At 58.0% G+C, this 26,628-nt stretch overlaps 1 protein-coding gene across 1 annotated transcript; it reads left to right on the top strand.

Moving 5' to 3' along the window:
• The first annotated feature begins 6,679 nt into the window (after positions 1 to 6,679).
• On the top strand, positions 6,680 to 25,185 carry STK35 (serine/threonine kinase 35). The gene is made up of 3 exons (XM_056354614.1): positions 6,680 to 7,239; positions 12,891 to 13,638; positions 20,586 to 25,185. Exons 1-2 carry the CDS (start codon positions 6,819 to 6,821, stop codon positions 13,601 to 13,603), a joined length of 1,134 nt encoding a protein of 377 aa, XP_056210589.1. The 5' UTR covers positions 6,680 to 6,818; the 3' UTR covers positions 13,604 to 13,638; positions 20,586 to 25,185.
• The last annotated feature ends 1,443 nt before the right edge of the window (positions 25,186 to 26,628 follow it).

Here is a 26,628-nt window from a genome sequence, read left to right as displayed (position 1 = left end):
GCTCCACACAGCCCTCGGCGCATCACTTCGTCTCGCCTCGGCAGAGCGGCAGGTAACGGGGCAGGCAGGTGACTGGGCTGGGCATGGTGGGATCCCAGCCAGCCCTCACCGCTGAGACACGGTGACAGTCCCCTACTGCCTCACCACCACCACGGCACTGATGGGCGAGGACTCACCAGCCACGCAGGTAGGTGCTAGCGGCAGCACCAAGAGGAATGATGCTCCCAAGAACAGCCACCGGCTGCTTCCCACCAGCCCCACCGGGAACCTTTGTCCCCCTCTTTTCCCACCCCCTTCCCCTCCCTCACCCCTGCTGTGCTCCTCTGCTGCTGGCAGCCCCGTGGGTGCTGCTGGAGCAGCGTGCGGGGGCCACGATGGCAACTTTCACCCCACGTGTGTCCGGCAGCTCGGGACAAGCTGCAGGTGCGACCAGCTCGGCACAGCTCGGTGTCATGGCATGTCGGACACGGCACGTCCCATTCCTGTCACCCAGCACCTGGCCCTGCTGCAGCCTCAGGGGAGCTGCAGCTCTCTGGGGCACAGCATGGCCAAGGACCACCCGCGCCTGGGCACCCTGGGACACCCCGCTGCAAACGTACCTTGTCCAGATGGTGCCATGAACGGCCCCACAGCACTCTGCCTGCTCCTGCAGCTGCGAGGGGACTGGCAAAACTGGGGCAGGAAAAGGGGAGGAAAACGAAGGGCTTTGGGCAAGAGCAAAAAGCAGCAGCACACAAAGGGAGGAAGAAGAAAAGCAGTGTAGGAGCTTGATCCTGCATTACCTGGAGGAGTCCCAAGGCTCCAGAGCTGTCGCTCCTGCAGAAACACCTCAGCGGGATCGTGGCAGTGTCTGGCAATGCCAACGACAGTCCCCGGCTGCCCCCAGTGTGTCCTACCTGTGTCAAGTGTCTGCCAGGTCCCCTTCTCCCCTGTCCTGTTTCCAGTTTGTTGCCCAGGCTTTGCTGGTGTGTGGAAAAGCTCTGAGCGGCATCTGTGCACACCGGGGGCCAGTTACAGACGGGGTGACCCAAGGAGGGACGGGGAAACCAGCACTGCGTGTGCCAGGCAGCCCAGAGACCGGCTCCCCCGTCACAAATAACCTGTGATCATTTCTAGTGAGGGCTGTGAACAGCTCTCCTGCGCTGAGCAGCTCTCTCCCACCCCGCTGCAGCTCAGGCAAGTCAGGACGCTGCAGGTATTGCTGGTGGAGAAGAACCACCTTCCAACAGTTCCTTCCCTCACCTTTAAAACTGACCTGGAAACGCCACCAGGACAAGACTTCCCAAAAAAGTCAATGACTTTTGGAACAGAATTACAGGAAAACCCAGCACTGCAGCTGCCGCTGCTGCTGGAGCCAAGCGGGGGGAGAAAGAAACCTCCCCCTATCCCCTCTCCCCGCTCCCTTTGCCCCCCTGAGCCCTGGGTGTCCCCACTGCTAGGGTGGCAAGCATGACATCGACATCGAAACGAACCCCAGCAAGGCTCTGGACAGCAGTTCACGGGCTACCAAATCGCTCGAGGAACGAGAGGAGCACCTGTGGCCAGGCGGGAGCCCCCAAAATAACTCAACAAGCCCAACCACAAGCCGCTCTCAACATCGCGGCTCGGGGGGGCGTTTTTAAAGAAAGTCACTCTCTGGTGAGCAGGAGCGATACCCCCGTGTGCCCACGCGATGTGAGTGGGATGGCGGCCCTGGCAGCCCTACCTGCCGCTGCTCCCTGTCCCGCCGAGTGCCAGCTCCACGAAGTCAGGATGGGTGCTGGGTGCTGGGTGTCCCTCCACGGGCGTCAGGCTGAGCTGGTCATCGGTGGCGGTGGCGAGGCCACACTGGCTGGTGGCCCCACGGCAGTGCACAGGGTGCCCACCGGACTCACCGCCGGCCGGCTGCCACCCCGCTTTTATGGCTACGGAGTCTCCTCCTGCGGCGGGGCCCGGCTGCGTTCACTCCGCGGAGCCAATCGTGGCGAGGGAAGCTGTGAATAATCAGACCTGCAGCATCCTCACCACCTCCCGAGCAGGCTCTGCTGCTGTGTCGGGGGCCACCCAGCCACCCCAGGGATCGGGGTGCACGTCCCGCCACTGCACCACTGCTGGTTGCGCCCCTTGGGGACCCCCATTGGGGCCAGCCTCGGTCCCTGGGGCTCAAAAACATGCCCCAAATGCGGGAGGTGGCGAGGGGCTGGGACGGGGTGCATGTGCCCCCCCCAGCTGAGTGCCGGAGGAGTCTGGCTGCCGGGGGTGAGAATCCCCCTGGGCATCAAATTCAAAGCCTGCCCAAGAAGGTGGGGGGACTGAAGCCCTGTCCCCCCGCCCCCCCACTCCCCAGGCTGGGGAGAGGCATCGTCCCTGTGGTGATGCTGGGGAGAGGAGTGAGCCTGTCCACAGCCACAAGAAGGGCGAGAGGGTCTTCACGCTCTGTGAAAGGCTGGTTGTCCCCCCCTCCACAGCCCACCCACCCCGGCTGGGCAGCCAAGCCCTCGCATGGAAACCCCCCACCTCTGCACCACCGGGGCTTGCACCCGCCGGCCTTCCCTCCACTGCCCCCCCTCCTCCTGAGGACAAACCCAAAGAGATGAGCCAAAGGGGAAGGGGGAGCAAAGTGGGGGCATGGAGACCCCCACCACCACCTTCCCTGCCCAGCTCTGATTCCTGCTCACACATTTCCAAGCCTGATTTAGGGGTAGAGAAGGGCAGCGCTGGGCCCCCCTGCTGGACCCCTGCACCACCGTCCCCCTGCACCATGTCACAACAGAGGTGTGGGTCTGGGGGTCTGGGGCGCAGACCCCACAGGGCCAGGCTGGTCCATCCCGGCAGGTGCAAGCGCACCCCGTGTGCCACCGGCAGCGCAGCCCATCCTCTCGCCTTGAAGACGGAGCTATTTTTATCGGAGCTCAAGAGGGATGTTTCCCAGCAACCTGCCTTTCTCCTGGCTTGAACACCAGCTGCCGGACCCCGTGCCCCCTGCTCAGCCCTTCCGGTGCTGGTGAGGGGCGCGGGGGCCGCTGGCATGGCCGGGACGCTCCACGGGCCCCCCAGCAGCCACAGCTGGGTGAGCAGGGCAGCCTGCGCCAGCTGCCCGTGGCCCCCTGTCCCCAAGGCTGGTGGCTGCCTCCACTAGCACCCATGTTTGGGGTGCCAGGCTCTGCTCACCAAAAAGCACATGGGACCCCACAGATTTTGCTTGGAGGTGGATTTTGGCTCACCCGGGATGGGGCTGTACCAGCACAGATGGACCAAGGGAGCAGGGCTTGGGGAGGGGGGGGCGAGGCAAAGGCAGAGCATCCTGCATCTCCCCAGGACCGATGATGGAGGAGATGTCCCCTTGGGACCCATTCTGGGAGGCAGCAGCGCTGTGGCCAGGGGCGACAGGGCTTGAGCCCCACAAGGGTCATGGGCAGAGGGCACCACGGCCCCCCCTCACCACACCATGCCAGGCTGTGCAGGCACAGAACAAAGCCAAGAAAAAATGCAGCTGCAAACCACCACAGACACACTCAGCCAGGGGCTGCGGTGACACCCTGGGCAGGTTTAACTCTTGCTGCTGGGACTAGTGGTCCTGCAGGCACCTCAGACCAGGCAGAGAGGAGCATTTTTTACACCAAAAACCTTTATTTCTATCAAACAGCCCTCCCAAACCCATGAAGTCGACCCCCAGCACTTGGCCTCCCTGGTTCAACCTGCCACTATGCAGGAAAATGGCTCTGTCCCAGAGCTGCATCTCCAGGCGAGAGTGACAGCATCACCCCAAAGGCCGGTGCCCGCCCAAGGACCACAGAGCGCAGGGGGGAGCAATGTGGCCAGCGCCAGCCCCCCCAAATGCAGACCTGCTTGCAGCATCCCTCCCGGAGCCCAATGGCCCGGGGTGCAGCCACCCCCCCACGCAGGGTAATTGCACTGGAGGGAGATGCGCTGCTGGGGATGGAGCAAACCCCACAGGCAGGGAGAGAAAAGTCATTTGTAATAAGGTTCCTTCCTCAGGGCTGATTCCTTTTGCTCCAGGAGGTCGGTCGGGTTACTCCCGTCCCCGGAGCAGAGCTGTCTTATTTTCTACCCATGGCACATACACTGAGTTGGGCAAGAGGGTCTTCCCGGGGGTCGGTCACGGTGTGGGCAGGCATGGGGGTTGACAGGGTCCCCCCGGGAAAGGTGCTGGGAGCAAGCCCACCCACCAGCAAGTTTGATTAATATTCATCTGTCGCTTCCTAATGGGAAACTGTCTCTGAGTCACACTGACATTTCCCTGGGACAATGGTAATTAAGCACCTGGGTAAGAGAAATGTGCAGTAATAGAGAAGTTTAAGTTTTCCTAACTACATCAGTGAGAAGCGGGCTCAGCGAGGAGGGGGACGAGTGTGCGTACCAGGCTCCCGCGAAAGCACGTGGGAGTTGATGGCAGCTCACGTCAGACGGCACTGCTGCGCTGCCCCGACACCCCCAGCCTGTCCCCGGGGACTCACCCCCCGACCACACAGGGCACCTCGAGGTGCTGGGCCCCCATCCTGCCAGGTCATAAATTGTCCCCACAGGCAGGAGAAGCTCTGCCGGCCGCCTGGGCTGTCCCCAGGCAGCGGGACAGTGAGCCAGCAGGAGCATCCACAGGGAAGCAGGTGCTCCGCTGTGGTTCCTCCAGCACCATCTGCTTTCTCCTGTTCAGTGGGACGGGGCTTTTCCAGAAACTCCTAAAACATCCCCTCTCCCTCCTGGCCCCAAAGCAACCGCCGGCTGCATGGGCAGGGCAGGGTGCCCTTTTGCAGCGGCTGCCCACTGCGGGGCAAGGGACACATCGATGCATTTTGCGGGACATGAGAGGTACCAGTTGCTCTGTGGGGAGAACTGTGGGGTGGGCTGAGCCTGGGGGTCTTCTTCCAACCACCCACAGGAGCCACGCGATCTCCGATCAACCACGACAGCACCGGAGCGAACCTCCGGTGACTGCTCGGGCGCGATCTGGAGGCAGATGCCAGGCAGGCAGCGCAGAGCAGGGGCAGGTCACCGCTGCGGGGGCCGCGGCAGCCGACAGAACAGCAGCGTGGGACCGGGAGCCGATTCAGCCCCTGCCTGCGTCACGCTGCGGTGGCTCGAGGTCACCGCGCAGCCCAGGTGGGCACGCGTGCGGGCACGCGGTGACCTCCCTGCGTGGGCAGGAGGCACAAGTGGCCACTTGATGCCGGTACAAAAAAGCAGAACCCACGTAAACACTGCACATCACCCTGCTGCCATCATCCCTGCCGCCGGCACGCACCGCGCCGGCCCCCTCGCCCCCGGCCCCCTCATCCCAGGGCCAGGAGGTGAAGCGGCTCCATTTAACAGCAAATGGAGTTCAAGCCGCTGGCGGGAGCCGCAGCCTGCGCCATGCTTGTGTGCCGCAGAGGGTCAGCCCCACCAAGCCCTGGGTGCTGGGGGCACTGGGGGTCTCCATCCCTGCCGGGGTGGGGGGACCAGTATGACACAGCCCAGAGCTGCTGCGGGCTGGCGAGCGCAGCGGCACCGCTCAGGAACAAGTCCAGAAACGGTGATTTTGGGAGCTGCTCCGTCCGTAACCCGGCTCTGTGGATGTGCTCCCTGGCCGCCCGCAGCGTGGTGGCTGCTAACGGCACCCACGGCGGCGCTGGGAAACGGCCGGGAACCGTGGGGAGCAGCGGCTGGAAAATGAAGTCTGGGGGGTTGGTGGCTATCACCCCCCCGCGAAGCCCACGGGGGGAGCGGCGTGCAGAGCCCCGAGCCCCGCGGGCTGCCGGCTGCTCCCCCCGGTCCCCAGCCCGGTGCAGAACCTGCCCCGCCCCGCCCCCCCCGCACTGCCCGGGCTGGACTGACGCTGGCGAAGCCCCCGGCCGGGGGGGGACCCCAGCACCCATCGCTGCCCGCCCGGGGAGCGGTGAAGCTGCAGCGGCCCCGCGGGGAGCCGGGGTCCCAGTTACCGGGAGCACCGCTATCCTGGGGGAGGGGGCGTGCTGCAGCCCCGGGGGGGGGGGGGGGGTCCCAGCAGGTCCCCGCCGCCCCTCATGGTCCTGCACGCAGTGCACGGATCCCGGGGCATCACCCCCCCCCGGGGCATCACCCCCCTAAAATGCGGTATCATCCCCCTCCCCCGGAGCACCGGCCGTGCCGGTGACGGTGGGAGGGTGGACGGGGACGGGTGACCCCTTCCCCCCGCCCCCCGCCGCCGTTACATAAGGGGTTACGTCAGGGCGCGTGGCCCCACTTTATCCCGCCGCCCCGCCCGTTCACACGCCGCCGCGCAGCGCCCGGCCCGGAGCCCGGCCCCGCGCCCCAGGTGAGCCCCGCGGGCGAGTCCCTCCCTTCGCCGCGCTCCCCCCGCCCCGTGCCGGTGCCCTGCCATGCTCGGCGAGGAGGGGACACACACACACCGGGGCGGCCGCCGCCGGGCGCCACCATCCCGAGGACCGGCTTGTTAGCACTGGGCCGGCGCGTACCACGGCGGCGGCGGCGGGGGGGGTGGGAGGTCCGACTGCCGCTGTGAGCCTCCGCCACGCTGAGTCATCCTTGGCGGCGCTGCACCCCGGCTACCGGCTGCGGGTTCGGAAAGCCGGCCCGCCGCCCCCTTCGCCCTCCCGGCCGCTGGGGGGAGGCCGGTTGCCGGTACCGTATCCCCCCCCCCTCCCCCGACGTCGCGGTGGTTCATCCCGCGCCGCCGCGATTGGCCGAGCGCTTAAAGGGGCAGGCAGGGCGCGCTTTTCCGCCCTCCGACGCGGCGGCGCGTGCCCCCTCGCCCGCGCGGCGCTCCCCGGCGCGGCGCTCCCGGGCGAGGGGGGGGGGCGGGGGGCGGCGGTGGCAGGCGTGCGGCCCGCGGCGGTGCCATGGAGACGGCGGACGGCGGCCGCCGCGGGACACAAAGGGCGGGACGGCGGCGGCGGCGGCGGGCGGCGCGGCGGGGCCCCATGACGGCGGCGGCGGGGCCCGGCCCGGTTGGCGGCGGCGGCGCCCCACGGTACAGCCTGCTGGCTGAGATAGGCCGCGGGGCCTACGGCGTGGTGTACGAGGCGGTGTCGGGCCGCAGCGGCGCCCGGCTGGCGGTGAAACGGATCCGTTGCGACGCTCCCGAGAACGTGGAGCTGGCGCTGGCCGAGTTCTGGGCCCTGACGAGCCTCCGGCGGCAGCACCCCAACGTGGTGCGCTTCGAGGAGTGTGTTCTGCAGCGGCACGGCCTGGGGCAGCGCATGAGCCACGGCAACAAGCGCAGCCAGCTCTACCTGCGCCTCGTGGAGACCTCCCTCAAAGGTACCGGGACCCCCCGCACCGGCCTGGGCACTGCTCCAGCGCCGCCCTCCCGGGGTGTCCCCTCAGCCTCACCCCCCGGTTACCCCCTGCTGAGCACCCTGGGGCTGCCACCTCCCCGTTGTCACCAGCGCCCCCGCAGCAGGTACCCGCGGGGATAAGCCACGCGGGATCCCCTGGGGTCGTCCCCTTTCCTGCCCCTGGGGTGCCCTTCCCGGCCACTCACACCCCAGGTGCTGCTGCTGGTCCCTGGCTCCAGAGCACGACCCCATTGCCCGCATCCCTCTTTGGCATCGCCTGCTCTCAGCAGCTCCCCCCAGCTCTCACGACACCCCTCCTTCCACCTTGACTCACCACTTTTCCAGTATAACCATCCCTGGGCTCTCCTCTCGCCCCTGCCTGCCCTGGGGTCTCCCTGCACTGCCGGGGTACCTGCCCAGGCGTGCTCCCTGCTGCTCCCATCACCCACCTCCATGTGTCCCCATGGGGCTCCCCCACAGGGTCCCTCTGCTGCCCCAGCACCCTGCTCTGCTGCCAGCCACCCCTGTGGGACCTCTGCCCAGCATCACCTGTCCTGCACCCTGCCCTGTGCTGCATCCCTGGGCTCTGCTGCTGTGTCCCCACTACTCTCTCCTCCTCTGTGTGTGGCTCACAGGGACACCCCTTCCTAAGCCCCCACCCTGTGCCTCAGTAGCCCTGTGCCCTGCCCATGGGGTCCCTCCCTGTACCCTACACCTCTGCAGCCCCCCAGCCCTGTGCCCCTCCTCCTGAGGGACCCCATTGTCATCTTCAGGCTCAGACCCAGCCCTGGGGACTGTCCCTGTGTGCTGCCCTCAGCTCTTCCCTGCACCCCTTGCCAGCACTTAACTCCTCAGTTACATCCCCAGTCCTGGGGCTCCCTCCACTACCCTGAACTGCCCCACAGCCCATGCATGTCCCTTGGTGTGACCGGGCCAGAGACCAGTGAAGGTCCCCAAGGGGACACCTGATGCACAGCATCCCATCTCCTCTGAGGACCCCAAGGCTGCAGCCTGTTATGGTGCCCTGCCTGTTCCCTCAAGCTCTTACAGTTTTGGGACTGTTCTTCAAGCTCTCCTGTCACCATTCCTATGCCAGTGCTGGCTCTGTGGGGACAGCCCTGGAAGCACCAGTGCCTGCAGCCTGGGCTGACGCTCCCTCCTTCCCCTGAGGTCCCTCAGCAGCATTGTGGGACTGTGAGGAGTCACTTTCTTCTGCTACAGCTGATGATTGTGATGGTGACATCTCTGAAATGCTCCCTCCCTCCCCTTGCTCCCTTGGCTGCTTGTCAGACCCAGCTCTGCCAAAGTGCAGTGAAGGTGTGGAAAAATACCAGAGCCCTGTATCCTCAATGCCCCCATGCCCCCCCCAGCCTGCCAGAGCCAGCTCACCCCAAACCCTCTTTCCCCAAACTTGTGTGCCTGGACTCCCGAACACTCCTTGGGGTGAGCTCGGTCTCCCTGTGCCCACCCCTGCCACCCAGCTGAGTCCCTTAGTGTAGGCAGCCTTTAAACCCTGTAACCGGCACAGACTTCCTGCGAGGCTGCTGAGGTGCATCTTCCAAGCAAACCTCTGGCTCTGGCTGCCCCTGCCTTGCCTGTCCCCTCTGCGCTCTCGGGGGTGACACGTCCAGACCTGCCTGGCCCTACCCCATGCAGACCTGATCCTGCTCTCCCTTCACACTCCACACACAACTGCCCAAGGGAGCCTTCCCAAGAAGGACAGTGTCCTAATTTCTGTGTAGCCTGTGTTCTTCCTTCATGTGCTCCTGCAGGCACAACTCCTCGGGAGAGGAGCCAGCTCTTCCCTTCGTGTGCATGCCTGGCTGTAGTAAGTCAAGCTCTTTCTGGCAGGTACAGGTGTTTCCTGCACTCCTTTCTCATGTTGCACACCCCAAGAAGAGGTGGCATGGCTTGGAGAAAGCTCTTGTGCAGCTATAGGTGACCCCGACTTCCCTGCTGTGGGGAGGGCTTTGCCTGTCTGGGTCCTGCTGCAGTTCTCTGAAGAGGGGAGCAGAGCTGGGTTCTCCATCCCAAGGCTGGAGAGTAGCAGTTTCACTCCCCAAACCAGAGCGTGTTCTCCCCTCTATCTGCCTTCCTCCTGACTGCCCCCCAGGCTGTGTTGTGCTGGCCACAGGCTCCGGCAGAGGCTGTGCTTGTTGCCTTCCCAAGCTTTGGGTCTGATATTGCACCAATAAATATTTTCAAAGCTAAAGTTAGGGCTAGATGAGCCTCCCAGGTCTGCTTGCTCTCCGTCCCTGCCTGCAGCTCATGAGCTGTGTGCGTGGAGCTGCTGTGCTGTCGCTCCAGCTGAGGTAGCCGACTTGTAGCTGTGCTGCCGTGCCATTCTGCACGACCGCAGCTGGGCTATTTACAGGCCAGCACAGATGCTGTGCCAACATGCCGGGGCTCAGGGCGCAGGGGGGATTAGTTGGAGACCTTCTGAATCGGGAGCACAACTGTTGGGATACCAGGCGATGTTGGGTCTCGGCTACAGTGCAGAGCTCAAATCCTCTTCATTTTAATGAGTTGTGGAATAATAAATTTAGGGGCAGAGAGCAAAAAGGAAGCTGAAAGCCTGGCACTGTGCCTGGAGGACAGGCACATACTTGAGCGATGTGCTTGGTGTCCTGATACATGTGCACTTTCGAGGCTTGTGCATGGCCATGTGCCCATAGCAGTGGTAGAGCTGTCTTAATAAGAGAACAGGTATAAGGTGTTGCTTCCTAGCACGTCACCTGTGGGGCCACCAGTGCTCAGACTCGCTTGTGGGCTGCCCTGGCATCACTCACACATGTTACCATCAGCCGGTGGACCCAGGCTTCGTGCCACTGGCTCTCATCTCTCTAGCACAGCCCCTTTGCATGGGGGGAGTCAGAGGTTACACACAATGGTGGGGAGGGGGATATTGGTTCTTCTGTCAGTAAGGGTTTTTTTCCACTCTGTCATGCTAAGCAAATTAGCAAGCTGTTAATGAGCTCCCAGGATGGGTTGTAGGAGGGCTGCTGCAAAGATGGAGAGGTTAGTGTATGTAGTCCGGTCCGGTGTCTGGGCGGGGAGCATGCAGGGATGCTTGCTTTGTGATGGAGAACAGGTCTTGCCTGCTGTCTGCATCACTTTAGCTCTTGGCTGCTTGACTTCAGTTTGCTAACATCTCATCTTTAGGAAGCTGTTTGCCATCTCTATGTTTAAAGCTGTTTGTTTTGAAGGCAGGAAGATGATTTAACGACTAAAACACTTTCAGATTATAGAAAGAAAATGAGGAAATATTACTCTTGGCTTAAGCCTCTCTGAGCAGTGCTCCACCCAAAGTGAAGAGCCTGGTGCTTGCAGCTACCGCTGGGTCGGCAGCATCCTCCCTGTGCTTGCTGAGGTTCAGGGGCCAAGTTTTAAATCAGAGCCTTAGTTATGCTAAAAACAAACCTTGGCTTGTCAGAGACAGCAGGTCCTGGCTGCTGGTGAGCTGATGTTTGAGCCACTTCTCTGCAGGAAGGGGTTGTCAGCAGTGCTGCTGTGTGAATATCCTTGATGCTCCTGGCCATGTATGATGGGCACAGGGATCTGCCATGCTCCCCATCAATGGTGTGGTTCCTGGCTGAGAAGAGCCAAACCCACGTTGGGATGCTGGGGGGAGCAGGAAAGCAAAGCCGTGTGCTCTGCTGCAACGTTGCGGGGGTTTAGCAAACCCGAGGTGGCAGCAGTGGTGTGAGCTGAAGCTGTCCTGGCTGTGCAAAGGGCTCCACTCCCAGGATGAGGAGCTTCTGCTTCAGTTCCCGTGCTGTCATGCTTGTCTTGGCTCATGCCAGAGATGCTTCTTTTCCTGGTCAACGTTTTGGTCTCCAGAGCTGAGCTGTCCTGTGCTGCTCCTAGTTGGTCCTTGGCCTTGCGTGCTGCCCCTCCAGCACTTGGGGGGGGGGTGTGTGTCTCATTTGGCTCCTCAAAGCGCACCCAGGTCCCCATATCTCCAGCCTGTTCATGGTCCTTCCCATCCCCCAGAGCTAACCTTTACCTTCTGCTGAGGGCAAGGAGGTGCAGCCAAATCCTTCTGTTGTGCAGACTTTCATTTCCATAGCAGTAGCCATGGATACAGACTGTTTGTGCAAATAACCAATATTCCCACCCATACTGATCACTGACTGTTCCAGGCACGGGTGCTGGGCAGCCCAGGGCTTGGGTGTCTCTGGTAGTCCTTGGCTTTACCTGCTGCTGGAAGTTTGCTTTCCCAGATGCTCTCTAGGGCTTTGCTAAAACAAAACCCAACTTTGTCAGAAGGGTGGAGTTATTTAACTGCTTTCAAAACACTTGGGTCTGTCTGTGTGACTTAACTGTGGCAGAGGCGAGTGGTGTCCTCCAGCTTCTCCCTTATGATGCTTGAGGGTAAAAAAAAAAACAAACAAACAAAACCCAACAAAAACAGCAAAACTGGTTCCTAGAGCAAAACAATGCCCTGGTTGTGTGTGCAGGCTCTGCCTGTCACCTGGGTGCTCTGTGAAGGTGAACTGGGATCTGGCAGCAGGGTTTGCATCCTGGTATCAGCTGACAGGGCCAGATCTGCTGCTGGTGCTCCCCAGAGCATCACAGCATTGTGAGGGGATGCCCTGGGAGCACCGGTGGCAGACCTGGTCCCATTAGCTGATACGGTGCTTTTATATTTCTCGATGGATCTAGCTTATGTGCAGGAGAGTGGTTTGCTCGGGCAGGGGCATAGTGGAGTAAAACCTAGATGAGTTTGGAGCCAAGCTAGACCAGCGATGCTCTAAGCTTGAAGAGCTCAGTGAACATCTGGCGAAGGAAGAAGCTGTTCAGGACATAATACTGAGTAGCGGTACTCGCAAGTGAGGTTACAGTTATATTTGTAAGCGTGGCTGAGATTGCGCTCAGCATTTGCTACCTGAGTCTCCAGTTTCCTCTTTTTAAAGACCTCTTGACACTTAAGGAAAACTGTCTGAAGTGGCAGAGCTTCTCTAGCACAAACACAATGCTTAAATGCATAGATATAGTCTGGAAGAGCCAGCTTGCTTTGACACTGGTGTGACAGCTCTTAGCAAGGCTGTACTGGCACAGCATTGATTTACTTGTGATTTACTCCTCACTTGCAGTTATACTAGTAAAGCATAAGGTACAAGCCAGCCTTTGCCTCTTGCAGCAGAGCTCAGGTGGGAGAGCTGGTGTTCGCATAAACTGATTTATTTTTTTTTTTTCCTGGGGACTTGCTGCTAATTGTGCGTTTAGTCTCTGCTGCTTTGGCTGTCAGAGCCTGGGGAGAACTGCCTGACAGTAGTGCAGGAAAGTAACTCTCTGCTTCCAAGTTCCCTGCAAGCACCTGAGAAGGTGTGCGCTCAGTTTCACTCATGCGCCTGCACTTTGCTGGGAGCAAGTCCCTGAGCTGCCTCCTAGGCAATGGGCTCAGATAAACGTGGTGCTGGTGCGTGGCACTCGATGAGGTCCTAAAGCATGTGAAGCCATGGCAGTACCAGCATCACTGCTGGTACCCCGTGGTGCGATAGGTCCCGGCCACATTCCTAAGGCCTTTACTGTTGATGTAAACCAGACCCGTTTCTTGCCTGTGCTGAGTCAGTGTGGACATTTTGTAATGTGCCTGAAAAACCCACTCTTGTTTTTGTCCCTTTTGGTTAGGTGAGAGGATCCTGGGCTATGCAGAGGAGCCTTGCTACCTGTGGTTTGTCATGGAGTTCTGTGAAGGGGGAGACCTCAACCAGTACGTGCTCTCACGAAGACCTGACCCGGCCACAAACAAGAGCTTCATGCTGCAGCTGACCAGTGCCATTGCCTTCCTGCACAAGAACCATATTGTCCACCGGGATCTGAAACCAGACAACATCCTGATCACCGAGAAGTCTGGCACCCCTGTTCTCAAGGTGGCTGACTTCGGGCTCAGTAAGGTCTGCGCTGGCCTGACTGCTCGGGGCAAGGAGGGCGGGCATGAGAACAAAAATGTGAATGTGAACAAGTACTGGCTGTCTTCGGCTTGCGGCTCCGATTTCTACATGGCGCCCGAGGTCTGGGAGGGACACTACACCGCCAAGGCTGACATCTTCGCCCTTGGCATCATCATCTGGGCCATGATTGAGAGGATAACTTTCATTGATGCGGAGACCAAGAAGGAGCTGCTGGGGACCTACATCAAGCAGGGGACCGAGATTGTGCCTGTTGGGGAAGCGCTGCTAGAAAACCCAAAGATGGAGCTGCACATCCCTCAGAAACGCAGGACTTCCATGTCTGAGGGAATCAAGCAGCTCTTGAAAGACATGTTGGCTGCTAACCCGCAGGATCGACCTGATGCCTTTGAGCTTGAAACCAGAATGGACCAGGTTACATGTGCTGCTTAAATTCAGGGCAGGGCACAGCTGTGCTTTGCAGCTGGGTAAGTGATCCACAGTTTTTCTATTATTCTGTCTGCTGTACCAGCCTGATAATGCACTTTGTGACACAAAAGACTCTTTTATGTTCCCAGTTATTTCTATAGTGACTCATCAGAGTGCTGCTTCTGAGGTTTTTTCCACCTATTCTACTGCAAAAATAAAGTAGAGGTGGGAAACAGAATTAGCAGCTGCATGTCCCACTGCTGCCTAAAGGCCCAGCGGGGCTGGCAGGGCTGGGCAGGAGCCCTGCTCCTTGGAGGTCCTGGCCAGTGGCTGAGACACACTGGTGCATGGCAGAGACCTGTGAGCACCTTCTTTGGGTATGTCTCTTTCTCCCCGGGGGCAGGGAAGGAGCTGCCAGTTCAGTCTCCTCTGCTGTGTGGTATAATTTCTGTGGTCAGCGCAGTGAGCACCTTGCTGTCTGGCACAGTCCCCTTCCCCTCAGACTCAGACAGGACACCTTGGGGCTCAGCTGGCTGGGCGAGCAGGCACTGAGTGGAGCGGCACGTCTGTTTCTGTACAGACAAAGCTGTTTGCTTTCACCGACGAGGCACGTGGGGTCTGTCTTGTGGGTCTGTTTCGTGGGTCTGTTTCATTTCCTTGCTAAAGGCAAGACTTCCCTTTGGTGTGAGCTGCAGTTGCCCAAACCCAGTAGGATGCTTTGGTCCCCCGTGTCTGAGTTTGTAGACTTGTAGACCTGTGTCTGCTCAGGAAGGAAGCTTACAGAACAGTTGTGCTGAGGCTGACCTCAGCTCTGTTCAAGCAGAGTCCCTTCCTTCCTCCCCCAGCTTGGTTCCTAAATAGTCCCAAGCTCAGAGGTCTTGCTCCAGGGGCCTGAGTGGTCACACATGGTCTGGAAGGACCCCAGGATGTGGGGCAGCTGGTGATGTCATTAACCAGTGATGCCGAAGGACTGGGAGGTGGTGTCTGCATGGCAAAGCAGTTTGTAAACAGGAGCTGTTACTAGGCATTCTCCTGGCCAAATGCTTCAATGAAACCAAAAAAATACAGATTACAAGGGGCGAGGCTGATGTCTTCCCAGCCCAGGGCCTTTCTCAGGCTCCTGCAGAGCCACCAGGCCCTTGCAGGTCGCAGGAGACATCTGGGAGCCTGCTCGTGTTTGGCGCTGGCATTGCAGCTTGGGCTCCAAGCCCATACCTCACCCCAAACCCCCACAGATCCTGCCGGACCAGAGCAGATCCCAGCTACGGGAGAGCAGAGAGGGACGAAATGGCTGCCCTAGCCAGCAAACACTCAGCCCTCACCCTCGCAGCCCACGGCTGTGTGCCTGGCCCGCTCCCGAGAACGAGCCTCCAGCAGCAGGGTGATGGGAAGGTGGGGATATTTTGGGCAGGTTTTGCTAAAAAAAAAACCAAAACAAAAACAAAAAAACCCAACCAAAAAACAAAAGCAAACAAAACCCAAACACAAAACAACAACCAAACACCCTCATGGCTGCCCACCTGAGCCTTCTCCCTGAGCTCATGTAAAGCAGCGTGCTGCCTGTCCCCTCTGTGCGTTTGTGCCCACCCAGGTGAGCTTTGTGCTGTATGCAGAGCAATAGCAATATAGAAATGGGAAGGCCCGCTGGTAGGTCTAGTTCTGTCACTGCTGGTTTGTCCCATCTGCACACCAGGCCCCCCCCCCCCCGCAAAATATTTAACACCCTTAAGACTCCAGTGCAAGTAATTGATGCGACTGCTTATGCCTGGGGCTGAGGCTTGGTACTGGTCCCAGTGCAAGTGTGGGCTGGGGATTAGGGTGGGGGAGCGAATCCGCAGAGATGGGAGCCCTGGAGCTGGGTGTGATCCGGTCCTGGGGCGAGCGCAGGGCACCCCACCTTGCGTGCCAGGCTGAGGTGTGGGGCTCCTGGCTGCTGGGAGCGGTGCTGCTGCTCGCCGAGGGTCGGGGTTCGCCTGCTGCCATCTGCCATTGCTCCCTGCCATGATGCTGCTGAGTTACACAACCAGCCCTCGCCCTGCGGGGAGAACTCATCCTGCGCAGATCTGCAGAACAGTACATGCAGGGATAACAAACACCAAGGGGACAGTCCTACCCGGGGGCTGTTTGCTTAAAACCCAGCTGCCTTCTGCAGCCTCCCCGCTACCCACCCGTGGCCGGAGCCAGCCGTGAGTCTGCACCGAGAGCTCTTGTGGGTGACGCAGCTGCGGCGGTGAGGGATGCGCTTGCATAACGCAACCTGGCATCCCTAGCGCGGCTGCTTGGCCCAGATAGGAGCCCGGCGCTGGCCATATGTTCACCGCAAACCCAGAGCTTTGTGCTGTGGGGAGCAGTCCTCTGGCTTGCTTATGGGGCAGCAGGATATTTGGTGTGCCTTCCTATAGGGTTTGTCTAATGTGTTGTGTAGCTTTGTGCATTCCTATCAGCCTACCTCTGGCTCCTAGTAAATGCAAATCTTAAATCAGAAACCTGCTTGAGAAGCTAAAGTAGGATTTAGAGCAGGGCCTGAATTCTGCTCTCAGGTAATTTGACTGAGAAACTCAAGTAACCTCTTACAGCTTAATTGTGGCACTGGCGTGAGCTTATAGGCTGCTGGGTCATGCAGGAAGTTCTTCCCTCGGACAGCTTCAGCCCCTGCTCAGCCTTGTTCCATGTCATAACCTGGAAAACCATAACCCTTCCTGACCCAGGCAGTCAGATTTTTGCTTAGTCTTTGGCATGGCCGCTGACCCCTTAGGATTGTTTTTTCATGTCCCAACAGCTTTGCCTTTAGCTCAGCCTCGGATGCTGCATGCACCTGCCAGTCAGCAGGCTTCATGCTCTGTTACCCTTCCAAAATGCAGTTATGAAATGTCAGTTCTCAGCTGGGAAATTGTTTCTGGCTTGGTGTCTGGGGAGGAGATGAGCCTGCTTATCCCTTGCTCTCCTTGCCCAGGGGCGGTAAAGGCCAGCAGAGGTGGGCAGCATTTCGGTGGGGAGAAGGAAAGTCTTATCTCATTTGAACTTTCTGCTTCCCCACCCTCTGCAGCAAGTTTATCTAAAGCCCCAGATCGCTGCTCCCAAAAGCATGCCTTTTGGGCAAGGAGGACAAAAGCCTTTTTATAGTGCAATTAGGGAGTGGCTGGATTGTGCGAGTACCTGCTGATTCTCTTGATTGCCGTGGATAGCCCGGCACTGTCCCTGCAGGCACACTAAAGGAGTATTTCACCCCTCCACGTCCATACTGGGAGTCTGGGGCTGCCCTCCCCCTCCTCTGTTCCTACAATGGGAACATAGTTTTCTTTGCGTGTCTCTTGTAGCTGCCCTCCAAGTTCCCAGGGCAGGCGAGGGGGCTCCCGTGGACCCTGCTTCGGTGGGATGCTCTGATGCTGTGGGGCTGTGTAGTGTGGTTGAGCAACGCTCAGAGAAGTTGCTGAGGAGCGAGGTACAGCGAGAGCGCGGGCTGTTTGCTCGCTGGAGTGGCACCAGTGGTCTCAGCCACAGAAACAAGGGGAGCAGTGGCAGCGTCACCCACCACTTGCAGTTATGCATTTAAGAGACTTTGTTGTTTTAGTTCATGTAGGATATCCATCTGCAATGGTTGTGATCAGTGTGGAAGGCAGCTTGTTCTGATAGATCGTGTTCTGCGATGGTTTTGCTGTGGATAAAACAGTAGGTCTGGGCTTTGGAGTGGATGCTCAAGGTGAGTGGCAGGAATCTGTGTGTGGCGTGGTGCAGCCTGCACCATCTCGGCTGCCTTCGGCAGGAAGGTATCTGAGGTGAAGGCCAGCCTGACTCACTCCAGCACTCCTCTGTCACTGGTTCCGATCATTCCAGTTTCAGCTGAAAGTAACTGTTTGCATTTGCATTGTTCTCTTTGCGTTTTCAAAATGCAACAGGAGCTGATGCTGAACAAGCTCATCTGCTCTCCCTGCATGACGGTGTCTGCACCCGGCGAGAGCTCTCTGGTGCTGTGCCCAGCCGCTCCTGATAAACTGCTGCCCTACAGAATTTCAGACCTGAAGGACAGGGATGGGGAGCCCATCAGCAGCATCTCTGCGAGCTGTCAGTGATGTCTTGTCTGTTAGTACCACTCAACTCAAATTTTACCATGTGGTAAAAGTGCCTTGACCCCCTGGCCAGGAACAGGGCAGGAAGGCAAGGAAAAGAATAGCAGTTTCATTTCTGAAATAATGTTGGATTTGACCTCAGTCTGTTTTCGGTGTGGTTTGTTAGTCTTGGCATGGACAAAAGCCATGGGACAGTAAAAGCAAGGTCAGATCTTCTTCTTGGCTGTAGCCGCGGGTGCAGCATCGCAGGGCCACACTGCGGAGTGTGCACATCTTTCTGGGCAGTGTTGGGTTCTACCTGGGGAGAAGCAAAGCCCTGAGGGTGAACTGGATCACCTCTGGCCAGATGTGTTATTGTTTGCATTTGCTCGAAGTCATCCCTGCTCTCCCCCATCCCTGCTCTCCCCCCTGTGAATTTAAGGTTGGATTTAAGGAAGCTCCTAAAGGGTGTGCTGCAAATAAATGAGGAGAGCATGAGGAAGGATTTAAAAGACAAAGCAGGCCCTCAGCCCCATTCCCTGGTACCCTGTGTTCCCATGCAGGGGCAGATAACGTGATTGACAAGAGAAGGTGCTGGGTTATCTCTCTCTGCCTTGCGCTGAGCCCTCAGCTACCACGCAGACTGCACTGCCATCTCCTATCTCTGCTGTGACCCACGCATTAGTGTCATTTCCTTAGGTGCTGGATGAGGACTCTGGGGACTGCTGGTTCATATCTTCCTGATGCCGAATGAACATTCGAGCTGATTAAAACTATAAGTGGCATCAGTGGAGGGATTAAAAGCCCTTGAACAAACTCCTGAAACAGTGTGCATCAATGGAGTGAGCTCTCCTGTCTCAGTGCTGTGAGCTCGGGGCTGCTCAGGCAAGCTCCTTCCCTGAAAATGTTCCTATGCCAGGGAAGCACAAACAGAAATGCTGCCCTACTTACTAATGAAGCTACTTCCAGAAAATTCCTGACCTGATGTCCTGGTGCCTCTTGTAAGCCTGCCTTCTCAAACAGAAGGGTGCTTTTCTGATTGCAGCCTGCAAAGGCAGCATCTCCTGGTGAACCTCTCCTGAAAAGCAACGTGCCCATTGTCCTGGCTTCTGCTCTGAGCAGTAGAGGCAGCCCCTTTAGAAATGTGTTCTTTGGGCATGGATTTCTTTAATGAGATTTCCTAGGGCTGAGAGATTTGAGTAATTTGCTGGGCAGTGGCAGTTTTCCTTCAGCAGGTCTCTCCCACTGCTCTGTTGCTCTTACTCTGCATCTCTGCAGAGCCCCTCGCTTGTTCCTGGTGGGAGAGGTGAACACTCATCCCCTATTTTTTCCATGTAACTTTGCTCAGAGCTCAAGATTGGGGAAAAATTAAACTGCTAAGTCCTGCAAAATTACCACCTGTGCATAGGACTTGGGGTGATGAAGTGAAGCAGGGCCCTCCCCTTGGGTTGAAGGTTTGCACATGTTCCAGAGACTTCCAGCCCTGTCCCTTGCTGCAGGAAGCCCTTGAGGTGCCACTGAGCCGAGCTGGCAGCAATGGGGAGACCCTCAGCTCCCTCTGTCAGCCAGGTGGGTCCCAGCTTTCATCAAACCATCACCACTGCTTCCCAGCACAGCCCCTGGCCTCAGCTCTGCTGGTCCCTCCCTCCTGAAGGCTGTGAATACCTGGATGATGTATTTCCAGTACAGAAGTGACATCTCATGCCATGTGTGCTGTTCTGCTGTTCCTCTGCTGGGTCCAGTGCTGCTGCTGGATGGGATGTCCATAGGGAATTTGCTGGATTGTGAATAAACGGGGTGGAAAATGTTGGTGGCTTACCTGTGGGGTTGAGAATTTCTGCATCCCTGAGCCTCAGAGCGCAGGAGGGTGCTGTGCCAGGGCTGCAGATGAATCACTGCAGGACCCTTGGTGCTATAGGGGCTGTGGGGGATGCTGTGCACAGGGGCTTGGGCCAGAGCAGCGACTGTGCAGCACAGATCTGCCTGTTTTTCCCTAAAATCCTTGGCACTGAGCATCCTCATGAGCTGTTTCAAGCACAGCAGGGCCATGCTGTGAACCCATCCTGCTCTGCTTTCAGTTGCACCAAATGGATTTTAACCACCTCTTGCAGTGCCACTTGAGAAGCCCGAGCTGCTGCTGACGCACAGGGTGAGTGGTGCAGGGTGTCCCCAGTGTCAGCTTGTTCCACCTTTCCCGGTGGAGGACTGGGAGCCAGCGCTTGTGGGTGCATCGTGTGGACCCTCAAGGCTGGGCTCTGCTGTGGTAATGCTCGTCCTGGTTCTGGCCAGGCTATCACTGCAGTGAGCCCCACAGGATGGGGCTGTGTTATGGGCTGTGGGGTGATGCTCAGCCCATCCCAGCCCAGCCCAGCCCATGCAGTGGGGCAGCTGGATGTGGGCTGACCTTGGCAGCGTGCTCCGTGCAGGGCTGTCTGAATTGCTCCTGAGGGAGAAATAACTGTAAACAGAGTGTAGACCCATGGTGCCTGGACCGATAACAAAAGCACTACAAAGCAGAGGGATGCTGCAACACCTATCTCAGACTAACTGGGACCAGTGGGAAGGCGCTGGGAGTGGGTGCCTTTTCCACAGTGGTGTCCTCCAGCCCTGCTGCCCAGCAGCCGGATGACTCCAGCACCAATCCAGTTACTATTGCACCCTCCACCTGGTGCTGCTGTTCGTAGGCGCTGCTGTTTGCAGTGACTGTTGGGGCTGTGTAACGAGAAGGCGTGCGCTCTTCTTGAGTTCTCCCAGACCCTCAAATGATGCTTGATTAGGGCTTGGGATGAAAGGAGAGGTGCGGTGAGCACACTGAACTAACGATCCTGCTTGCTTTCCCTACTTGCAGTCTGGGTCAGGTGGCAGCAGGAGCACTGGCAGGACGTTGTCACAGTGTGGTAACTGGGACAAAACCACTGACATACCTGACCTCTCTCTCTCCTTTCTTGTTTTTCTTGCAGGTCTATTTACCAGGGACCCATAATCTCCATTATTTATGTGCAACGAGGGAAGTCAAAGATAAGGGAAGATGATGATATGGAAGATCCCTGGTCTGCAGGATCTCTGGCAATGTGAAATCTTTGGGTGTTATTTGGTTTTGTTGGGAAGGGGTGTTCTGGGGATGCAGGACGGGGCTGTATGAGCCTGTAGAAGAGCACAAGCTGGCAATTGTCATGCTTATGAAACTTTTAAACAAGATCCAGAGAGCAGAGCTTCTATTGCCCAGCCCTCCCTGTATCTCCTGTACTGCCATTTGACTCAGTAGATGTTTCTAGAGGAGACCTGGTTCCATAAGGAGGTGGGGATTGGCAGCCTGGCAGCGAGGTGTGCTGCCAGGCACCAGCTCTTCAGTCCAGCTGGGCACAACTTTGGGTTTAAAGCTGTTGCTTTTGCCTAGGGGAAATGGGAGCACAGTGATTGCTAGGTTTGCACTGGCGGTGCAATGGTTTAGAAAAAGTGAGTCTCTCTCAGACCACGTGTTGCAAGCAGCTAAATAATTTCATGGCCAGGCAGCTTCTGAATAGGTGGATGCTACCCAGGCTGTGGGCAGTTGACATTAGAATAGAGTAGCATGAACAAGCTGGAAAGCCATTTGCTAAGGCAGGTCTGCTGCTGCGACAGGCAGACCTTTGTTCTCCCCAACCTGGATTTCACTAGCGACACTTGTTACAGACTTTCCCTACAGAGAGCAACAGGCAGCCCCAAAATACTTTTTTTCAGGTGGACATTGTCTGCATAGAAGAGAAACGGAAAGCAGTCCACTGCTCTGTTCCATGTAATGCCAGACTTCAGTAGCTGGGAACAATGCTTGGGAGAAGAGGAGTTTTGGCCGAAACAGCTCATGGGCTGGATTCTAACCTCCCGTGAAACACTTCCCTGCTAGAGGGCTATGTCCTGGAAGCAAAGCCACTGGTTAGGGTTGGTTGCAGTACAGCTCAGGTAAGGAGATTGGAACCTCAGGCTGAGCAGTTAATACTGGATTTCCTTGTTTATATATAGAGCAACACTAATATTCAGGGGCTGACCCTGTGGTAACAGTTTTTAGACTTTGCTCACTGTAAATGCAAAGCACCACCTCTTCTCCACCCTGCAAGTTCTGCACTGACTAAAACATTTCTCACCAGGCTAAATCACCCGGGAGCAGTTTGAGGAGTGGGCTGCTCTGACCCAGCATCACTCACAGCCTGCCCAGGCCCTCAGCCCTTACTGCAGCTGGAGCTGGCCAGGGCCACAGGCAGGAGAGGGTCCCTCCTACCCCCTCGTCCCCAGCTGTGGGAACTGTTCCTTGCCTGTCCTTGTATCTACTCAGTGTACTTTGCTGACCTCATGGGAATAAGTGGAAATGGAGGAAATTCAGGTGGGCTAAAGCAGGGAATGGAGGGAGGGGTTTCTTTTTTTTCCCTCTTCCTTTGGTTCTAGGACACAAAGTTAAGGCTGTTGCTGCAGGAAGGCCAGGGCCCTCTTACAAGGACGATGCCAGGAGGCTCCAGACCATCTGTCTATGACTTGTGAAGGTTAGGACATCACAAATTCAGCGCCAAGCCCCTGTTCCCACGCTGCTCTTCTGTTTGTTCCTGGGGACGCTTCTGTGGGATGTGGCCGGCCATAGTCAGACTGTGGCTGTACAGGCTCCTTCCAGGGGTCTGAGCAGTTTGCTCAGCAGGCGCTGTCCTTGGCCCTGGCTGCAGAGCACTCGCGGGGGCTCTGGACGGCACCTTGGCTGCTCTCATTCCTCTCTGACTAGCAGCAGGTCCCCACAGCGGCTGTGCCAAGAAGCTGCCGGTGGGTTTCTCCCCCAGCTCCCGGGGGGGGGGGCGGGGCTTGCAGTGAGACAAGAGCTGAACCCTGTAGTTACAGCATTAGTGCCCTGATCATTGGGCCATCCTTCCTCCACCTGACAGAGCCTTTGCTCCCGACTGTTATAACTGTAATAACCTAACCATGGCTTGAACAGGTGCGGTAAGAGGGCTTTATCTCCCAGCCCTGCTCACGTGGCTTTGTCTGCTGGAAGGGCCCTTCGCCAGGTGTAACATCCCAGTTGAAGGGAGCTTCCTAGCAGGAGGTTTCTGTCACCCATCTCTCTGGGGACAGGGTGAGCCCAGCAGGCAGCTCCTGTTTGGAGAGCAGGCAGGCAGCATCCAGGCAAGCCCTGGGAGCGTCAGCCCTCTTGGTCCACCACCATTTCAGGCCATCTTCAAACCACACGTCTCCACCTCAGCTTTTGCGTTGCAGATGTGTTTTTAAAGCAGCTTGATGTTAGTGAGCTAGACCGTAGTGCCTTATTTAGGATTTAGCAAACACTCCTGAGGACAAGTCCTAGGGCTGCTAGCCTTTGGCCAATACGGATGTTTCCCTGATTAATTTACCCTTTTAAGAGCATTTGTCCCTGACGATTTTGCTGCTCTTTGTGCTCAACTCCTGAGACTATACAGGAACCTGCCTTGTGTTTACAGCTCCCAGCATTCTCTCTTCCCAGTTACTTTGGCCCAGACCAGCACTCCCTCTAGAACAAGGTGGGAACTGGGAACAGCTCAAACCTGCATGTGCTATGGGATGGAGGATGTTTAGGCTTTTTTTTTCCCAGGTGGGTCTGTCAGGCAGCTCCTGGCCAGCTCTTGCAGGCTGAACTTCTCCCTCCGCTGTAGATGTTCTTGACATTAGGATGTGCTGCTGGGAAATGTCAAGCTTAAGAAAGCAGCACTGAGACTGCAGCCTATTGCCCAGCCCAGGGCCATGCTGTCTCCATCTCTTCCTGGCTGCAGTGAGGCTGAGCATCCAGGTGGCGGGAGGGTGCTCTGGTCAGTATGGGGGGAGCCAAGTACCCTCTCTAAACCCTGCCACCCTCCAGGCTTGTGGGGAACACAGCTGGTGCCCGTACCGGGGAAGCGATTGTATGAAACTGTTTACTTCTATGCTGTTTACAAGAGTGATATGGGGTGGGTGGGGGGAACAAGCCAAGCCTCAGGAGGATTGGGAAACATGTTATCTGTACCAGCCTGCAGCAAGGCTGACGCTGCTGGCATCGTGCAGGTGTCACGGGGATCTCCCAGCCAGCTTTGGTCCATGGGGAGGAGAGAGCAGAGATGGCTCTAGCCTTGAGGGGTTAGATTAGCTCCCCCTTGTCCCCTTGCTGCTGTGTTTGAGGTTCAGCAGTGCTAGTGACAGATAAGAGTTACCCCTGTGGTCTTCCTTTACTCCTCAGGACCCAGCTCCTTCACATATCAGAGGCTCCCAGAGCCTTTCTGGAGCAATAAGACTTAAAACAAGCATTACCATCATTGTGGAAATCCTCCATTGTGAGCGTTGTGTGTCTCCTCTGTATGCAGTACTGAGTCTGGATTTAAGCCTGCCAAGCATCGTGGGCCAGCTGCGTCAGGGCACGGACTGGGATATGTTTCCCTGTGCTTTCTGCAGGTCATGAGAGCAGGGAAACACGTTGCTGCTTTCCCTCGTTCCCCCAGGTGTGTGCTGCCCAGGCTTCACACTACAGCTGCCTGAGGTGAGGCAGGCTCCTGCTTCCCTTTTGGCGATGCTGCTGCAGGACTGGCATGCCGGCTCAGCCGTGTGCCACAGGAGCGTGCTGCCGTGCTTTCCCCTGGCTCCTTGCAGCCTCCCATCCCACCAGCCAGGCTGCACAGGTCCCAGGCTCAGCAGAGGGGCAGCATCTGGGAAGCAGAGCCGCTGGCTTCCTCGGCCATGGGATGCGAGCGATGCTCATGCTGCTGGCTCCCTCGACGAGGCAGTGCTGGGAGCTGTCGCTGGTGGTGGGGTGAGCTGTGCTGGCGGTACCTCTGCTGCTCAGTCAGTTACCGGGCTCATCCCAGCATGTGGCCCTTCAGGTCTAAAAGCATTTCCCACTTCAGAGTGGGTGTCGGGGCAGTGGGCGCAGCTGGAAGGAAAGCACAGAGAGATGCTCTCCTCCAGCTGTGACCTGACAAATCCTGCTTCTCTGTTGCTACCCAAGTGCTTTTATCTCTGAGGGTGATATCCAAGCTGCTGGAAGAGTTGGCAGGGGCCACAGGGGAGTGCTTGATGTCCCTGTTCTGGCACCTGCAGCTGCCCAGCCCACCATGGGCCTTCAGCTCATTCATCCAGCTAAGCACAGCAGCTTTGCAGAGGAGCTGCTGCCCTGCCGTGCTGGGGGGTGCTGAGGCCCCAGTGGTGCTAGGTGAGCCCTGGGACAGGGGCGTACTGGCCCAGTCCTGCTCCAGGCTCCCCCCTCACCCTGCAGCTCCTGTGCTGAGCTAGCAAGAGCAGAAGGCTTAAACCCAGACTCCAAATTAAAGATAATGGTACTAGTAAATGAATCTGTATTTTTCTTTTTTTTTTTTTTTTTTTTTTGCACAGAAGCTGGTAATCTAGGACCTATGTGTGAACAACTTTATATCTATTTTTTGTACTTGGTTTACTTGGCTTGGTATGAGATGTTCTATTTAAGTTCTTTGAACACTGTGGATACCCTGATGTGTATGAGTGGCAGAGGCTTTGTAAATTAAGAAACGATTGTGTGAATAAAGCTATTTGGTGGGGTTGAAAAGCCACACACAACTTGAAACACAAGCTTTGTGCGTTTGTCTTCATCCGTGCTGCTGGCAGCGGGTTTGCGAGGAAGCAGGGTCCCTGAGCAGAGCTGGGCAGACCAAGGCACTAAAGCAATTCTGGCTCCATCCCGCAGGACAGGTAACTGGCCTGACCCCGGGGGCTTGGGGCACTAAACCAAGGCACGGTGGCCAGTGCCAACCAGAACATGGCTCCCTGGCGTGAGGCACCCGTGGCCATTTATCCTCACCTTGGATTAGGATTAGCCCCATTCTCGCTGCAGACACCAAGTAGGCCACGGCGATTAGCGGGGTGGGCGAGCTCAGGCTCTGCTGCACGCTGCCTGCGGGAATGCCTCCCGTTCCTGCCTCGTCCCCCGCAGCCCCGCTGTTTGGGAGGCAAAGAGGATGAGCAGCCTCTTGCCCAGCTGGCCACCTGCTCTGGAGGTGGCTGCAAACCCAGCAAGGAATGTGCCCTGCAGAATTGCTGCTTTAGTAACCACAAATGTGTTCTCCCTTTGCACAGATGCTCTGCCGCAGGTCCCAGATGCACAGACCAGAACCACAGCAGCTGGGAGCCCCCATAGCCCCATTTCTAGCCGGGACCCCCAGTGCCATGGTGACATTCATGGTGGGAAAAGCACAGCAAGGCTCAGCCGCATCCTGCAGCAGCAGGAAGTTTTCCTTTGGCCGGGGAGCATCAGCCAGCGATTTCCCGTGTGTTGAGCAGCTTGGGGCCACCCTGAGCTGGCATGGGACACGGTGTCCTGGCATGCGGGGCCACGCACCGTCGCCCGCCAGCCCTTGTGTAACAGCCCCGCAGCCTCGTGCGACCCTGGGCAGCTGCAGCACCCGCTCTGGGACGTGCCGAGCGGCCAGTCTCCCCTCCTGCTCCCCCTCCGACAGCCCCAGCGCTGCTGGCCACGTGGCTGCGGGCTCCCCCTGCACGGCCATCAGCATTGTGCTCCCTAATCACTCCCGACAGGGACAGAAAATGGATCCTTTCATCGCAGTGGGGCTGGTCAGCCCCGGCTGGAGTGATGCTGAGGTGCCAGAGCTGCCCCACTCACTGGCAGGCAAGGGGGGGCCCAGGCCACATTTCCTTCTGGCCCCCCAGCTTCCAGCTGGTTTATCTCAGGGCCGAGGGGCATTGACTGTATGGCACCCACTGTGAGGGGAACCCCGGGTGCTCAAATGTCTTCCCCAGTCCTGCCCAGAGCATCCTGCCTGCAGGCAGGGAATGGGCTGGAGCACACTGGCAGCGGGTATGGGACAAGCCCCAAGACTGTCCCTGTCCTGGTGACAAGTGCAGCTGCAGAGAGTGGCTGTGCCACACTGCTGTCCCCTACCACATGCACTCGCCCCCAAAGTACCCAGCACAAATGCTGCTGCACCTCCGGGCAGGCTCCTTCTGCTCTCATGGCTTCGCTCTGTTTTAAGCTGCACCAGTGACAAGGATAGTTTT

The sequence above is a fragment of the Falco biarmicus genome, chromosome 10 (assembly GCF_023638135.1).
Source record: "Falco biarmicus isolate bFalBia1 chromosome 10, bFalBia1.pri, whole genome shotgun sequence".
Taxonomy (NCBI): Eukaryota; Metazoa; Chordata; class Aves; order Falconiformes; family Falconidae; genus Falco; species Falco biarmicus.
This window is presented reverse-complemented; position numbering and strand designations above follow the sequence as displayed.

Bases quoted from the DNA above. Each gene is read 5' to 3' on its own strand.
- STK35 (XM_056354614.1), top strand. From the start codon at position 6,819: ATGGAGACGGCGGACGGCGGCCGCCGCGGGACACAAAGGGCGGGACGG. The intron at 7,240-12,890 runs GTACCGGGACCC...CCTTTTGGTTAG, and splicing joins CGTGGAGACCTCCCTCAAAG to GTGAGAGGATCCTGGGCTAT.